This window comes from Lissotriton helveticus, chromosome 3_1, assembly GCF_964261635.1.
Source record: "Lissotriton helveticus chromosome 3_1, aLisHel1.1, whole genome shotgun sequence".
NCBI classification, from domain to species: Eukaryota; Metazoa; Chordata; class Amphibia; order Caudata; family Salamandridae; genus Lissotriton; species Lissotriton helveticus.
Window position 1 is genome coordinate 620336786 of NC_136061.1, and position 18151 is coordinate 620354936.

Genomic DNA, 18151 nt, shown 5'->3' on the forward strand with positions numbered 1-18151 from the left:
AAATATAACATCAACCTATTCCATCTCATGCAATACCTCATTTATACGTCTTGTCAGCAACTTTCCATTCAATAGAGTGAGAACACGTCTAAGCCTCCTGCAATGTTCTCATTTCCCCGACGTGTTAATCCGTCTAGTCTTCCAAAAAAGGTTACCTTAGAGGTTCGTTTGTAGAGAGCCGCCATTATTCTTTGAAACATGCTCGAGGCGATACAATCTGAACAGCATTCTAAGAACATATTGCCTATTTGGCGCCACTAACCATGTTAGAGTCTTTAACGCTTAAAATGCCGTAAACACATTCCGGCAGGCCTACTCCAAATTTTGGAGTAAATACCTAATATTTTTATAGTACGGAAATAATTTTAGCAGTCCTTTTGGAAAATTCCAACTGTTGAACATTTCCTTTAGTAATAGAGTGCTACTCCTGCTAGACATGGACATTTAACAGAGGCACGTGTCTGAGTGCTGAAACGTGACGCAAAAGTTAGTTTGCACTTTAAATAGGTTTTCTTTGTGGGAGGAATGCCTTATACGTCCCCGTCAATTTTGGTGGTATACTGTTACTACTCGAACTATAAAAATGCATGTATTCCTACCCATGACAAAAGTAAACTTCCAAGCACGTTGAGGGTGGGAAACTACCAGAAAACCGTTGGTGAATACCCCAAAACCTACAGGAGCCTCTGTGTAGTAACTAATACAGATGGACCCATCCAGGAAAGCCCATAAGCCAGTCATTGGATTAGATTTACTCATGCAGAAATGTCACCAGATTGGTAGTATTTCCTTGTGAGCATTTCCCATGAGCGAGGACAACACCCCAACGTTTCTTATTTTTAGATCCGTCAACTGAAATCATTTAAGATTTAGATGCAGGTTCTGTAGGCTCTAATCTCTGCTTCAAAGTTGTGGAGTGCAAGGGAGGGGCGGGAATAAATGTTGTTTTGCATTCTGAGCAGATGTGATTCTACTGTGAAGATGGGTCTGGAAGCTGGGGCATGCAAACTTAATATTTTAAATTATTATTGTGATTCGGTCTTTCTGCTATGTCTCTCACACACACACACACACATTTCGAAGCCTCAGCAGGGGGTAGTAAGAGCGACATAAATGTAAATACAATTACAATAAAAAAAATATATATATTTCATACACATATCATACATGCATGATAATGACTGAATTTGTTTTTCCCCTCAAATTTCTTTAGCATACACTGTACAAGGCGCCGCCATCTTGTGTACACCCGTATGCATTAACCACTCACCCTCTTTCTTTCTAACCAGCTACTCTTCCTGCCACACGTTGCAGTATCTTTGCCTGACCCTGTAAAGACTCCGCTAACTATCGGCAAGGTCTGCGCTATACAATGCTCACACTTGGAATCAGAGGCGCAACTAGAGACAAATTTCAGTTGGAGGGGCTAATAAAAATGTCGGGTGGAGGGGCTAATTCTTCCAGAAATAGGCAGAGTGGAGAGGCAGGGTTTCTAAGAAGGGGTGAAAACACAACAAAGCCTCGTTAACAATTGTTGTTTGTACTATATGTTGGCTTTTTGCTAGTAAACGTTTATATAGTTTGTTTTTAATTGTTCTGCTTCATTGTTGGTGATTTGATTGATTTATTTATTGTTCAATGAATTAAAACCATAATATTACAAACACTAATTTAAAAAAAAGAGCAAATCGCATAAAAGTTGCATATCTTTAAAAACATCATAAAATGTATGTAATTATAAAATATACTTCATGTTTTATCATTGTTCATATTTAGCTTTTAGTGCTTGTTCGCGAGTACATAAAAATGTAATCAGTTTATAGTTCATTAGGGGGTCAGTGGAGTCCAGTCCTCTTATGATAGCTGTTCTGCACGACTCCATTGGTGGTAATTCGTCTGCAATTTTATTTATTTGTTTCATTATATGGTGTGGGCGCTGGGTAACAAAATATTTTGTAATGTGCTGCTACAGACACAAACAATCTCTTTCGCATAGTATAGTCAGTGCCACTGCATCACAAAGCACCATCAACACCAGTGCATTAGACTGCACAGCACATCCATCAGCTTCACCCAACACAGCATCAGTATAACTGCACAAGTTGCTATATCAGCACTCCTGCAACAACACAATCGGAATCACACTGCTCTATCAGCACAGTTCCGTCGCACTGTCCAGGGCTACTTCAGTATCAGAAGTAACACCACAATCAGCAGCACCACACATTGCAATCTGAGCATCACTGCACCGTGCTACATATCAATACTGCTTTGAGGTAAACTAATAATACAGGGTGTGAAGGAGGTTATCAATGGAAAATGTACATACCCAGCCTTACGTAGAGAACATACTGCATGGAGTCCCGGGGCTCAGTGTACAAGATTCCACCGCGCATGCTTAGCCAGATAATAGCCACTTCGGCTATCATGCAGCTGAGCAGGATTCCGAGGTAACCCCTTCCGTGGTCCACCAGATTCAGAGAGCACGTCTCGTTGGGATTGTATGTCAACCCAAACAGCACCACAGAGAGGATGAGGAACCTGCACAAGAGAAAACAAAAGACCTTTGAGACCAAGGAAAGGAGGACACAATTGCATGAAAGGAGACAGAGGGCAGGGCAAAGTTTAACAGGACACAAGAATGGATAGATAGAATGAAACATTTCCTGGATATCATAACAGAAAGTTTCAATTCTTTTAAGGACTTCGAAAACTTAGCTGATATCAAAGTTCACAGCAACCATATGAGAAAGCATCACAGTATAAAACTATCATCCCCAGAAATCTATTGGGGGTTAGACCAAATACAAAAAGCCAATCAAATGGAGACAGTCCCAACAAAGTCCATCTTCACTATGTGTGCTGTCTCTTCTTCATGCGAAATCACATAGCTCTCCTACACTCATAAATCCTGCTTTGAGCCATCCTTTCCTGATAAGAAACCAAGGAGAGCAACCATATACTTGTATCCTTTACAAGGACAAGACCTCTTACAAACAAGACGGTTGTCTAAATAATCAAAGTCACGAGTATGACTAATAAACAGATTTAATGACTAGACTAGACCCAGAAAACTCAATACTTATTGAATACAGGGAGGGAATCAAAGAGAAATGTTTCTCGCCGGGTGGGATAATCCTCGACTCGCAGTCTTTAATAGAATAAAACCATTCTGTTAAAATAGCTAGGACATGTTTCATTCTATGTCAGGCCCGGAGGCGAGGATTATGTTAGTTCCTAGCTTATCCACCACCAACAAAGCAATGTCCAAAACAGGCTTTAAGTACAATCTCTTGAAAATAGAATCAGAGGACCAACCTGCTGCATTCCGGATATCCTCCATTCCGGCACTCAGCTGAAAAGCTTTAGATGCCATCGCACCATAGGCAGAGTGTGCACCAAACATCCCCATTTATACCAGCCTCACACATCACCCAGTGGACCCAACGGGCAATCACAGCGGAAGAGACTGCTCTATGCAGCTTCCTTAGGCAATCAAAAGTTGTCTCCACCAGGGGGGTGGAGTTCCTCTGTCATTTCTTCATATGTATTCAAACATCTAGCTTGGAAAAGCCCGCAAATGCAAGGTAAGCAATCTCTCTCAAATGTGACTTAGTCATCCGACTGATCATAAAGGAGAACCCATGCAGGGAAAATACAGTACCTGTAATATCCAGGGCTTTAACATCCGAAACCATGCAAAGAAGCAAAGCAATTTTGGTGGAAAGTTCCTTGTCTGACAAGAAACAATTGGGTTGTCAGGATAGAAACACATTAAGGATGTGATTGACATAGCTCCAGGGGCAAAGAACGTCAAACCCCATGTAGTAACTTACAGACAAAAAGATGGTCCCCCAAAGGGGACCCATTTATTGGCACATAGCCAGCTGAAATATCAGAGCGGAAGGTATTAATAGTCCGGTATGCTAAACCCTCTGAAGATAGTTCTTACAACAAATATAAGTATCTGGACTATATTTGCATCCATGGTATCCTGGCCCCGTCGAACACAGCAACCAATTCATCTCATCCAGGCCGATCTGTGTAACTTGCCTGTGCTGTCCGCCTAGGCCTCGGACAGGAGACTTGCAGTCTGCTTCGAAATGCCTCTCACCCGCCACACCATAAGGTGGAGAGAACCATCCAACACCAGCTGGTGTGGCAGGAGGATCGGATCCATGGGAAGATTCTAAAAGAGGTGTAGTAGGATTGGATTCCATCAGAACTAGGAACCAACCTTGCAATCTCCAATAAGGCGTCACTAACACCCCTTCTGCAGAGGGCGGATCTGGGTCGCCACCCTCGTCACCACTAAAAACGGAGGACACACATACCCCAGCTCCAGCTTCCAATCCTGGAGGAAGGGATATGTCGCCACGGCCAGAAGGAGTGGCCTCCAAATGAAAAAATTGAGAACTTGATGATCCAGTCTGGAGGCAAAGAGGTCCACTGGAAATGGGCCCAACTTGTCTGAGATTATGGAGAAGCGTTCCGCAACCAATTTCCAGAGGCCGGAATCGTGGCAATGACAAGAATGCCAATCTGCCACCTGGTTTGACTGCCCTGGAAAATACTCTGCCCTGACCGATAAATGATGGGCCAGGCAGAAGTGCCAAAAGTCTTTCGCTAGGCACGACGATGCCTTTGACCTGGTCCCTCCCATGGGATTGATATAATGCACCACATATAAATTGTCCATCTTTACAATGAAGCAAGACCAAATGTTGTCCTTGGTCCAACAACATACTGCAAAGGAGCTTGCTATGAATCTAAACAAGTGATGTGCAGTCTCTGTTCATCTTGAGACCAGTTTCCACCTGTAGAAAGCTCTCCACAATGAGCGCCCCAGCCCAATCTGCTGGCGTCAGACTCTTTAACCAAATCGGGGCTGGAACCCAAGTCTGCCCTCCCTTTCCAAGCCTTCATATGGGAGAGTGACCATTGGATCTCTTCCAGCGCTTCCTCTGTCAGGGGAACCACATGGGAGTAAGAGAGACCCTTCCTGAGGTGATGGGCCCTATAATGCAGGGGCCTCAGAAAGACCATCTGAATTGAAGAGGACAGTAAGCCCACCACCCTCGCTATCAGGTGTAACGAGGTGTAAGTCCAGGAGAGAGTCTGCCTCAGCTCGTGGTGAATCTTTGCCATCCTCTGAGATAGAAGACGTAAGGATGCAGTTGCAGAGACTATGACAAAACCCAGAAATTCTGTAGTCTGGGATGGGCGTAGGAGAGACTTGGATTTTTTTATCACAAACCCCAACCCCTCCAGCCCCTACGCAGCCGGCCCGGTGGAAAACACAAGTGTCAAAAATCCCCTTAATGGACGTGTGGGCCTTGTCCAGGGAAGAAAATGTAGCCACAAACTTCCCGAGCTCCTTAAAAGAAGGATCTCCCAAAAGTACCCCGGGCCACCGCTCCGGCCTCCGAGGACTGCAAGTCACCCAAATTAGGGTCCACCTTTATCAGAAGGGAGCATAGATGCTCCGTAAATAAGACACAGTTGGCATTGCCCAAAAATAAAACTGCTCTCTGAGCCCAACGAGATACGGCTTCAAGAACCAGAAACCTTGGTCTCCTCCTCCATATCTAGGATCTTAGTTAATTGCCCAATAGAGTCCAAGAGTTTGTCTTAACATGAACGCTGAGACCCATTGTTCTCCGTGTTGGGGTCCTTGATAAATTTGGCGAGGAAAGTGCCCATCCAGGAATCAATTTCTGGAGTAAGGGCTACTCTTCCACTCCAGAGATGGCCTAGGGCATTCTGTGCGCAAGCGGCTCCAAGCTTTTTTTTTTTAATCAGAGGTTTGCTCAACCGACCCACAACATAGTTTGCCGCTTTTCTTGCAGGAGTCCACTCAGCAGAATGTGGGCGTATGATGTCATCTGGATCCAGCATGTCTGAGATGCCATTGGCAGCAAGTGGGCGCCAAGGTCGTGAGGGACCTGGCTCTGTGTCAGAGTCCCCATGGGAGTAACCACAGTCTCAGCGTCTGATGAGAGTGGGGGGAATGCAGTCCAGCAAATCACTGGCCGAACCCAAAGGACCGCCTGGAGTCTGAGTATGAGCCAGAAAGGCTCTTTAAAGGTGCCCAAATTCGTCCTGGATTAAGAAGGAAATGAGTGGTGCACTGCAAAAGTATATAAACGATTTAACCAAGTTCTTCAGTTGTGGGTGCTCTCGTGGGTGGAGTTTCCGTCAAAAACCCCTAACATATCAAAGAAAGTAGTGTATGCAAAAATATGCAAATACATCCCCATTGGAGGCACTCCTTAAATTCGTCAGGAAATGAGCTCGAAAGTTGATAGTTCAAAAGTTATTTATTCTTCATTAGGAATTTTCACAGGTATCCATTCAATGATATTAACTGCATATCATGCCATGGTATGGTTATCCATCAATAATGCAAAAATGAACGCAAACTTCTCCAATGCATTTCGGGCAGAGCCCTTTGTCACGGAGTGCTGCAAGGCAGGAGGGTAAAGTGAGGATCACGTATTGAAGATGGGGTGAAGCTTACGCGTTAGGCGGGAGTGCTTCCGATTTAAAAATTACTGTGTCGATCAAAAGGAGTGAGTTCTAACCGTGTGTGAAAAATAACTAAGATGCAGCTGGCGGTAAAGTGTATAAGGGTGCAGTGAACCACGAGGGTGGTCGAAAGTAAGTATAGCGGGTATCAAAACAAGGTGTCAGTTAAAGGCTGGGTCTATGCAAGACTTACTTCGTGAAAGCGGTAGCGGGTCACGCTACTGCGAAGGTCGGGCGTCCATTACCTAAGCGGCGGTGGCTGCTGGTCTAAGAGCGCAAGGGTAAGCAAAACTGACATAGGACTAAGGTGCAAGGCTGAAGTGGTGGCCATATTGGAGTGTGGAAGGGACGAGCAAAAAGGTCAAGATAAAGATAAGAGATAATGAGAAGTATCAGTGGATCAGACATAAGCAATCAACAGTGAAGCAATGCAGTATTACAAGTAACAACTGTACTCAATACGATCATTGAGACCATGAGGTTTCAAAGTCTGTAATAAATAAATCCATTCAAGTTCTCTTTTCAAAAGTAGTTTGCGATTGTCAGTTCCTTGCGATCTGGTGATGGTTTCTAATACTATGAATTGCAATTGTGCGATGGTGTGGCGAGCTTCGGCGAAATGCATTACTATATTGGATTTCTCAAGTTTTAGACGTATGTTAGATTTGTGTTCATTTAGCCTTGTTTTGATTTTGCGCTCGGTCTTGCCGACGTACAGTTTTCCACACGGGCATTTCAAGGCGTAAATTCAATTCATGGAGTCACAGGTGGCATCTACGTGGAGTTTAATGGCATTGCCTTTCATGGGATGCCTGATGGTGTTGCCTTTGATAATGCAATTGCAATGATTGCAATTACAGCATGGTAGAGTGCCTTTGTGTTGTATCGGTTCAGGTGTGGGTTTGGAAAGGATTTCTTTCAGATTCTTGCTTCTGGTGTAGGCAAATAAAGGGGGAGTCTGAAAAATCCCCTGAAAATCAGGTTCAAGTTGCAAGATCGGCCAATGTTTCATGATGATGGTTTTGTATGTGGAGCTTGTAGATGAAAATTTGGACACTAATACTGTGCGATTATCCACATTCTTGACGATTTTAGATAGGCTCTCCTGTCTGGTGATCTTGGCAACTCGAGTTTGAGCTTGTGTTAGGACATGTTCCGGGTATCCTCTATTAAGGAAGCGAGCATGCATTTCCTCTATGCGTGTTTGATAGATATGTTCGTCGGAGACGATGCGTTTGACACACAGCATCTGAGAATACGGTAAATGTCTTTTCAGTGACGCTTGGTGGAAGCTGCTGAAATGTAGGGTGTTATTCCTGTCGGTGTTTTTCCTATGTAGATCTGTGGTGAATCCATTTTGGGTGTATTTGATCTTAACGTCTAGAAATGTGATTTCTGTGTTACTGGTAACCCAGGAAAGTTGTATGCGTTGGTCTTTGGTGTTGAGATCGTTTAATGCAAGGATGAGAGACTCTTTCGTGTCATTCCAGATAAGGAATAGGTCGTCGATATATCTGACGTACATTTTGATTTTATTTTGAAATGTAGGATTTTGATATATGTGAAGGTTTTCAAAATTCGCCATATAAATGTTCGCATAGGTAGGAGCGGCGCAGTTTCCCATAGCCATCCCGGATAGCTGGAGGTACCATTGGTTGTCTTGTTGGAAGTAACTGTGATATAAGGTATATATCATCAGTTCCATGAGAAAGGGTTGCATTTGTTCATCAATGTCGCTTTTTAGCAACGCTTGTTCAATGGCATCAATACCTCCTTGGTGAGGTATGGAGGTGTATAAGGAGCTGACGTCAGCTGTACATAGAATGAGTGGGTCATTGGGGTTGGTGGTGATGCTCGATAACTTGATGAGAAAATCAGTGGTGTCTTTGATATAGCTGGTGGTTTGACAAATACCTCCAACCACTGGTTACCCAAACCACCAGCCACCAGCGTTGCTAAAAAGCGACATTGATGAACAAATGCAACCCTTTCTCATGGAACTGATGATATATACCTTATATCACAGTTACTTCCAACAAGACAACCAATGGTACCTCCAGCTATCCGGGATGGCTATGGGAAACTGCGCCGCTCCTACCTATGCAAACATTTATATGGCGAATTTTGAAAACCTTCACATATATCAAAATCCTACATTTCAAAATAAAATCAAAATGTACGTCAGATATATCGGCGACCTATTCCTTATCTGGAATGACACGAAAGAGTCTCTCATCCTTGCATTAAACGATCTCAACACCAAAGACCAACGCATACAACTTTCCTGGGTTACCAGTAATACAGAAATCACATTTCTAGACGTTAAGATCAAATACACCCAAAATGGATTCACCACAGATCTACATAGGAAAAACACCGACAGGAATAACACCCTACATTTCAGCAGATTCCACCAAGCGTCACTGAAAAGACATTTACCGTATTCTCAGATGCTGCGTGTCAAACGCATCGTCTCCGACGAACATATCTATCAAACACGCATAGAGGAAATGCATGCTCGCTTCCTTAATAGAGGATACCCGGAACATGTCCTAACACAAGCTCAAACTCGAGTTGCCAAGATCACCAGACAGGAGAGCCTATCTAAAATCGTCAAGAATGTGGATAATCGCACAGTATTAGTGTCCAAATTTTCATCTACAAGCTCCACATACAAAACCATCATCATGAAACATTGGCCGATCTTGCAACTTGAACCTGATTTTCAGGGGATTTTTCAGACTCCCCCTTTATTTGCCTACACCAGAAGCAAGAATCTGAAAGAAATCCTTTCCAAACCCACACCTGAACCGATACAACACAAAGGCACTCTACCATGCTGTAATTGCAATCATTGCAATTGCATTATCAAAGGCAACACCATCAGGCATCCCATGAAAGGCAATGCCATTAAACTCCACGTAGATGCCACCTGTGACTCCATGAATTGAATTTACGCCTTGAAATGCCCGTGTGGAAAACTGTACGTCGGCAAGACCGAGCGCAAAATCAAAACAAGGCTAAATGAACACAAATCTAACATACGTCTAAAACTTGAGAAATCCAATATAGCAATGCATTTCGCCGAAGCTCGCCACACCATCGCACAATTGCAATTCATAGTATTAGAAACCATCACCAGATCGCAAGGAACTGACAATCGCAAACTACTTTTGAAAAGAGAACTTGAATGGATTTATTTATTACAGACTTTGAAACCTCATGGTCTCAATGATCGTATTGAGTACAGTTGTTACTTGTAATACTGCATTGCTTCACTGTTGATTGCTTATGTCTGATCCACTGATACTTCTCATTATCTCTTATCTTTATCTTGACCTTTTTGCTCGTCCCTTCCACACTCCAATATGGCCGCCACTTCAGCCTTGCACCTTAGTCCTATGTCAGTTTTGCTTACCCTTGCGCTCTTAGACCAGCAGCCACCGCCGCTTAGGTAATGGACGCCCGACCTTCGCAGTAGCGTGACCCGCTACCGCTTTCACGAAGTAAGTCTTGCATAGACCCAGCCTTTAACTGACACCTTGTTTTGATACCCGCTATACTTACTTTCGACCACCCTCGTGGTTCACTGCACCCTTATACACTTTACCGCCAGCTGCATCTTAGTTATTTTTCACACACGGTTAGAACTCACTCCTTTTGATCGACACAGTAATTCTTAAATCGGAAGCACTCCCGCCTAACGCGTAAGCTTCACCCCATCTTCAATACGTGAACCTCACTTTACCCTCCTTCCTTGCAGCACTCCGTGACAAAGGGCTCTGCCCGAAATGCATTGGAGAAGTTCGCGTTCATTTTTGCATTATTGATGGATAACCATACCATGGCATGATATGCAGTTAATATCATTGAATGGATACCTGTGAAAATTCCTAATGAAGAATAAATAACTTTTGAACTATCAACTTTCGAGCTCATTTCCTGACGAATTTAAGGAGTGCCTCCAATGGGGATGTATTTGCAAATTCGTCCTGGTCCATCCCCGGCAACCTCCACTTAGGCTGGGAAGGTCTGGGTTCAATCATGGTCTGGGGCTGATTCAGTCTGGTATAATCGTTCAGGTATGCCTATATAGGCGCGGCTCAACCGGGGCCATAGCCTCTGCCTCTGCCCTGTGGATGGATGCATCCACTGCATCACAGAAGTCGCCGTCCCAAGGTAGGAAGGACGAAGTCTCCTCCTCCATATAAACATTCTCTGACAACTGCATACCCGGGAAGAGTTCGCTGCGGCAGTAGATGAACTGTCAAACGTGGCACTGGGGAACCCAACACGGGTTTGGGGGGGGGGGGGCAGAGGTTAACAATCAGGTAAAGCCTAGGCCCTAGGGACACACACCCAAATTATTCACAAAGATCAGCCTGGGACAGTGTCCCCTATTATTACTTCTAAAATATAAAATGGGGACCCTTTAAAATATAAAGAACCGAAGGGTGCAAATCAATTATAGGCCCGCAGGAACACAGGAGGGTAGAATCCACCAAGTTCTGACACAACAGAATAAGTTGCTTATTATGTCCCTGAAACCCCCCAATTGTCGTGGCCAAATCCCCAACAATGATGAGGATTGCGGGTGCAAAGAATGAAGCAGGCTGCAGACTAAAAGCAGCCGAGCAGTCGTGCGCCTCAACGCTAATATAGACCCCCATGGGGGTCGGATGGCGGCATCACTCACAGGGAAACCCAAGTTGGGCATTTAATTACCGTTTGTACCATGGAATGCAGATTTCGTGCAAAGAGCATACGTCTCCAGGCTCCGACAGATCAACAAGGCACCCGCGGAGCACGCCTCCCAAGTTGGAATGGGAACCGAAAGAGGCGTGTGATGATTAAGAGAAACTGCTCTGGCACAAAAGCGCATCACCACCTAGCCTTCGCAGGGGCCACACCGCACATGAAGCCCCTTGGCCTGTCAATGAAGGAGAAATTAACCGCTGTGTAAGGAGTGCAGAGACACTCCTGCAGCTCCAGCTGAAAAGGAAAACTACAATGTAACTGTAAATCACTGAATAAAACCCAAATCAACAACAATACGAATACGCTATGCTAGTCACCTCATGTATTTATCCAATTTGGCAGGTTAATAGCTACACGAAGGTAGGGATGGGTTGTATTTACTTTTCAGTTCTCAGAGTATCCATTTTTAGGTCTCGCTTGGCATTAGCAGCGCACATGTGCTACTCCCGCAATGCGAGGGCCATTTGGAATCGATACGGATTCCATGTGGCACGCGTATGGACTGACAAAAGATGTGCACGCATATGGACAGGGAGATGTGCACGCATACGGGTCGCGGCTGACCCTCCCATCCGTTTCACCCTTCCTCTCCATGCCCACCCCGTGCCTCTCTGATCCACCTCCACAGTCTCTCGCTCCGGCCGTCACTCCTCCCTGCGGCTCTCCCGATCTTTTCCAACCAACTTTTTTCTCTTCCTGTCCATCTGCCCTCATTCCCTACAACATTTTTCTTTCTCCTCCTGACCTCACGATCCTCATCCTGCCCTTCACCCCGTTCACTCGCTGTTCTCTCCCACTCTCAGCATATCCTCTGCCCTAACCCTCTCTACTGTCCCATGCGTGCTTGATCTGTCCCACAGCACTGCCCACGTCGCCATCCCCAAACTATCAACCGGCTCCGACATTTTTCCTCTTCCCCTCTTACACGCAAAGATGGCAAGTGTTTAGCAGCGCTTTAGTGGGATGAAAAACGTGTATGTGTGTGCTCACCACTGCGTCGTTTGAAGGATTTTGGGGGCCCCGGGAAAGACATATTTTGAGGGCTCCTGTATGGGATACATTTGTACTTTATTAAACGTTTCTTATTAATTCAAGTTCCTGAGGCTAAACAGTACTACATTATGAGTTAAAGGTGACTAGGGTAACGCAAAGCAGTTTAAATATGTCTTTCCTGGGACACCAAAACTTTTAAAGACACAATTCAGTGGGGAGGCAATGTCCAGACACACAGGTTTGGATAGAGAAGAGAATACACAGATACTCAATTAGACAGAGAGGTCACTTTCCCAGGGGGTGCCTTGGAAAGTGAGGCGATACAAAAGGGGAGGATGGACGGAGCGCTTGAGCAAATCAAACACTCATCCCCAGTCAACTGATCTGGGTTTAATCCATCACCATTCTTTAGCTCACTCGGCCACCCCAGTTCAGACATGGCTATATGCAAATCAGTCAAACCCTGTGCCTCATGGGAACAGTCCAGCCCGAACTGCCAAGCCATGTCTTCCCTGGACCGGAAACAAGCATCCTGGGACCGGTTTCGGATTCATAATCCTCATCAGCCAGGCTATCTTGAATCCAGTGGCCAAGTGAGCAAGGGACTCACGTCTGAGCATACCCTGCCACACTTAGGGCGAACAAAGCGATACAAAAGGGGATGATGGACGGAGCGCTTGAGCAAATCAAACACTCACTCCCAGTCAACTGATCTGGGTTTAATCCATCACCATTCTTTAGCTCACTCGGCCACCCCAGTTCAGACATGGCTATATGCAAATCAGTCTGACCCTGTGCCTCATGGGAACAGTCCAGCCCGAACTGCCAAGCCAGGTCTTCCCTGGACCGGAAAAAAGCATCCTGGGACCGGTTTCGGATTCATAATCCTCATCAGCCAGGCTATCTTGAATCCAGTGGCCAAGTGAGCAAGGGACTCACGTCTGAGCATACCCTGCCACACTTAGGGCGAACAAAGCGATACAAAAGGGGATGATGGACGGAGCGCTTGAGCAAATCAAACACTCACCCCCAGTCAACTGATCTGGGTTTAATCCATCACCATTCTTTAGCTCACTCGGCCACCCCAGTTCAGACATGGCTATATGCAAATCAGTCTGACCCTGTGCCTCATGGGAACAGTCCAGCCCAAACTGCCAAGCCATGTCTTCCCTGGACCGGAAACAAGCATCCTGGGACCGGTTTCAGATTCATAATCCTCATCAGCCAGATCTTTTGACTGGGTGTGAGTGTTTGATTGGTTCAGATGCTCCGTCCATCACCACCCCCTTTTGTACCGCTTTTGCCGCCATAAGTGTGGCAGGGTATGCTCAGACGTGAGTCCCTTGCTCACTTTGCCACTGGATTCAAGCAAGCCGTGCTGAAGACGGCTGTAATGCCAGAAACCGGTCCTCGGAAGCTTGTTTTCGGTCCAGGGAAGGCATGGCTTGGCAGTTCGGGCTGGCCTGTTCCCATGAGGCACAGGGTCAGACTGATTTGCATATAGCCATGTCTGAACTGGGGTGGCAGAGTGGGCTAAAGAACGGTGATGGATCAAACCCAGATCTTTTGACTGGGTGTGAGTGTTTGATTGGTTCAGATGCTCCGTCCATCACCACCCCCTTTTGTACCGCTTTGGCCGCCATAAGTGTGGCAGGGTATGCTCAGACGTTAGTCCCTTGCTCACTTTGCCACTGGATTCAAGCAAGCCGGGCTGAAGACGGCTGTAATGCCAGAAACCGGTCCTCGGAAGCTTGTTTCCGGTCCAGGGAAGGCATGGCTTGGCAGTTCGGGCAGGACTGTTCCCATGAGGCACAGGGTCAGACTGATTTGCATATAGCCATGTCTGAACTGGGGTGGCAGAGTGGGCTAAAGAACGGTGATGGATCAAACCCAGATCTTTTGACTGGGTGTGAGTGTTTGATTGGTTCAGATGCTCCATCCATCACCACCCCCTTTTGTACCGCTTTGGCCGCCATAAGTGTGGCAGGGTATGCTCAGACATGAGTCCCTTGCTCACTTTGCCACTGGATTCAAGCAAGCCGGGCTGAAGACGGCTGTAATGCCAGAAACCGGTCCTCGGAAGCTTGTTTCCGGTCCAGGGAAGGCATGGCTTGGCAGTTCGGGCTGGACTGTTCCCATGAGGCACAGGGTCAGACTGATTAGCATATAAGCCATGTCTGAACTGGGGTGGCAGAGTGGGCTAAAGAACGGTGATGGATCAAACCCAGATCTTTTGACTGGGTGTGAGTGTTTGATTGGTTCAGATGCTCCGTCCATCACCACCCCCTTTTGTACCGCTTTGGAAAGTGAGGGCCATGGGCAATTACCCACTTTGCCCTTGCCTTAAGACGTCTCTGCTCAAGGGCTGGTGTTTGGATACCTCTCTGTGCATTCCGTTATTGCTTCCATATATATAAAACACAACAACTGATATCCACTTGAAACTAGCAAGAACTATTGACTTTGTCAATGATTGTTAGTTGTTTAGGTTAAGAGTAACAACAATGATTTTCTTGTAAATAATACTGAACATGTTTTAACCCATTTACCGCGGCGGTACTGGCGTTCTGAAGGGTGGGCGGGGCTGCGTCGGCCAACGGTCGTTCGCAGCAATAGGGAGGGAGTGCTCCCGTCGGCCGTTGACCGACGGGAGCACGGAATGGGTTCATTATGAGACTGTAAAGTAAACATTCTTAGAGCATGCAAGATTAAACAAAACACATGACATTTTACAAGCATTTTGAATGCAATAGGTCTTCCATTTGTAAAGTTAGAGCTATTGCTGTTATAAATTACACAGTTTTTTATTTATGTTTTTTATTTGCAGTGGAGTGTTTTTAAAAAAAAGAAAGTAAGTGCACGCTATTAAGTATGGAAGCGTATGTGTACGCAGGAGGCGCAGAGGGATCTAAATCATATGTAGGACAGTTGTGGGAAAGAAGGGAAGTGACGAGGCAAATTAGTGGGGGAAGAGAACAACACATGTAAGTTGGCCCTGTGATGCAAGCTAAAGCATGGACCCTGTGCATACTGAAGTTTGTGTATGTGGGTGGGATGAGGATGGGGGACTGTGACACAGGCGAGGAGAAATAAAAACGGGCACCGGCTGCAGCATAAAGCGCAGGCCCCCGTGTTGTTAATAGGAAAGTGGGTGCAGTGCTGAAGTTTCAAGTGCGGTGCCCGTGCATATTTAACTTTATGTGGGGGGGCAGGACGTGGATGGGGTGCTGTGACATGGGAGAGGCAGAATGAAAAGGGGGCACCGTGCTGCAACATAAAGCGCAGCGCAGTGTTGTGAATATGTACGTGGATGCCGTGCTGATATCTAAAGTGCGGCGCCCTTGCATTTAAGTTTGTGTATGGGGGGTGGGACGTGGACAGGGGGCTAAAACTGAATGCAACTTTGTGCTAAGTGCGGTTTTCCTCAGTCCACCGTTGATATTTTATGGATGTTAACAATAAGAATACACTTTTATCTATAGTCAGAAGAAAAGGGAGAAACACTTATCTGTGGCTGCTGAGCAGTGAAGACAAGAGGCAGCATAGATAGTGAAGATGGACTTTGTTGGAATTGTTTCTATTTGGTTGGTTATTTGTCTTTGTATTTGTTCTAACCCCCAATGGATTTCTGGGGATGTTCGTTTTATACTATGAGGCTTTGTTATATGCCTACTGTGAAATTTGATCTCAGCAAAGTAAAGGCTTGAAAGCATAATCCTCACCTCTGGTACTGACATACAATCTACAAGTGAAAACCCTCAATGCTGTGGTGAACAAAGTATTCATGGGCACATTCAACCAACGGAGAAACAACCGCAATTGTGCCAGTTCGACTAGTGATGATAGCAGCACAGGCAAACAGTCTCCTGGCTGATTTCTTTCAAGAAAAAGTAGCTAACATCTTCAGCAAATTTGTCGCAGGCAGGACAGCCACATAACCGGAAGGGCAAACCTTGAATGTGGCATCAGGTCAAGAGAGATTCTCTAATTTCAAGGTTCCTTCTGAAGAACAACTTATGAATCTAATTGCATTAATCAAAACTGGTGCTCCGCAAGACCCTTGCCCTCCAAAAATAATGCATGTGGTTCCAGCACAAGTAGCACTACATCTAGGGCAAATTTTCTATATGTTTGCAGTGGGTGTTTTCCCTGCATATTGGAAATCTGTCTCTGCTAAAAAAGGACAATCTTTAATTCTCTGGATTTGAATAACTATCGCCCTATTTCTAGACTTCCATATGCCACCAAGTTGGTAGAGAAAGAAATGAATGAACAGCTATCAGAGTACATTGAAGAAAATTGTCTACTGGATGATACTCAATATGGGTTCAGGAAAAGCCATAGCACAGAATCCGCCTTGGTGGTAGCCACCGAAGATATCCGCAAAAAGCTTGATAAGGGGAGATTGCAGCTCTGTTTTTGCTGGACATCTCTTCAGTGTTTGATACAGTCAACCATGAGATCCTGGTTGATTGTGTGTGGAGTATGGGGATAGAGAATTCAGCACTAGGTCTCCTCCAATCCTTTCTAGCCAATGGACAACAAAGAGTAGCGCTGGGCAAATTTATATCCAAGCCTTTTTCTCTGCCCTGTGAAGTCCCTCAAGGCTTGGCACTGAGCCCAACATTGTTCAATCTTTATGTCACGCCACTGGCTTCACTCATCAAAAAATCTGGCTTCTCTTTAGCATCATAAGCTGATGACGCTCAAATCATGGTGTCACTAGTGAAACCTGAGAATAACTCAGGTTCTGCATTTAGAACTTGCATGAGCAATGTAAGCTATTGGATGGACAACAATGGTCATAAACTGAATGCTGCTAAAACTGAGGTCATTACCGTTGGCAATAACCCTTCAATCTGTATGCAGGAATAGTGGCCACCTGAGTTAGGCCTTCGTCCTGAGCCAGCTAATAAAGTAAAAAATCTAGGCTTTTTGCTGGACAAAGAGCTGAAGCTTAAAGACCAAGTGAATAAACTTACATCTGACTCATTTTGCCCTCCAAGGCTTATAAAAAGATTTAAAAATTCTTGACATCAGAGCTTTTGAAGACAGAAATCATCACACTGGTAATTTCGAGGATCGATTACTGCAATAGCCTATACCTTAATCTTGCCACAGTCTCTCTGAATAAGCTTCAGGCTTTGCAGAATGTAGCTGCATGATTTCTCTTTAAAATACCTAAATATCAATCAGCTAGAGGAGCTATCAGGATACTCCACTGGCTCCCAGTCAAACAATGTGTTAGGTTCAAGGCTCTTTGCCTAGCCTACTCTGCAATCACTGCAGGGACTGGGGCCAGCCCGGTTCAAGGATAAGCTCAAATGGTATACCCCAGGGAGGACGCTTCGCTGAGGCTCAGCTATGAACCTTGTAGTCCCCCATTTTAGGAGGACAACCTGGGGTGGGAAAAGCTTCTTCAGGACCACAGCCTTGCTTTGGAATAGCCTACCATTGGAATTAAAAGCTGCTCCCTCGCTAATTGCGTTTAAAAAGGCCTTGAAAACCTGGCTCTTCTCTCAAGACTAGGAGATAGAGTATTTGCAAGAACTATTAGCTCTGTGGCTATACCTGTTTCTACAGTGGCAAGACGCCCTGTGCGCTTTATAAATCACTTCCAAATTCATATCAGGCATTCATCCTTTCATTGATGACAGAAATCTGGTGGCCTACTACCCTTCTTGGAGATACACTAGGGGCTAGGGGAGAGCGATTGCTCAACTTATACATGGTGGTATATTTCTGCAGAATTAGTACCTAGTCCCTTATTCCATATTGTACACAGAATTACCATACACATTTTCCACCACTGCTGGCGGAAACAAAGGTCATAAAGATGTGGAAAAACCTGCCACCTCAGACTATGTCCCAT

At 45.3% G+C, this 18151-nt stretch overlaps 1 protein-coding gene across 1 annotated transcript in view; it reads right to left on the reverse strand.

Annotated features, from left to right (window-relative positions):
• DAGLA (diacylglycerol lipase alpha) overlaps positions 1-18151 on the reverse strand; it is a 294459-nt gene that overhangs the window by 137696 nt on the left and 138612 nt on the right. Inside the window, exon 3 of the mRNA XM_078680611.1 lies at positions 2330-2541. Coding sequence (XP_078536737.1) covers positions 2330-2541 — 212 coding nt within the window. The remainder of the gene's footprint in view (positions 1-2329; positions 2542-18151) is intronic.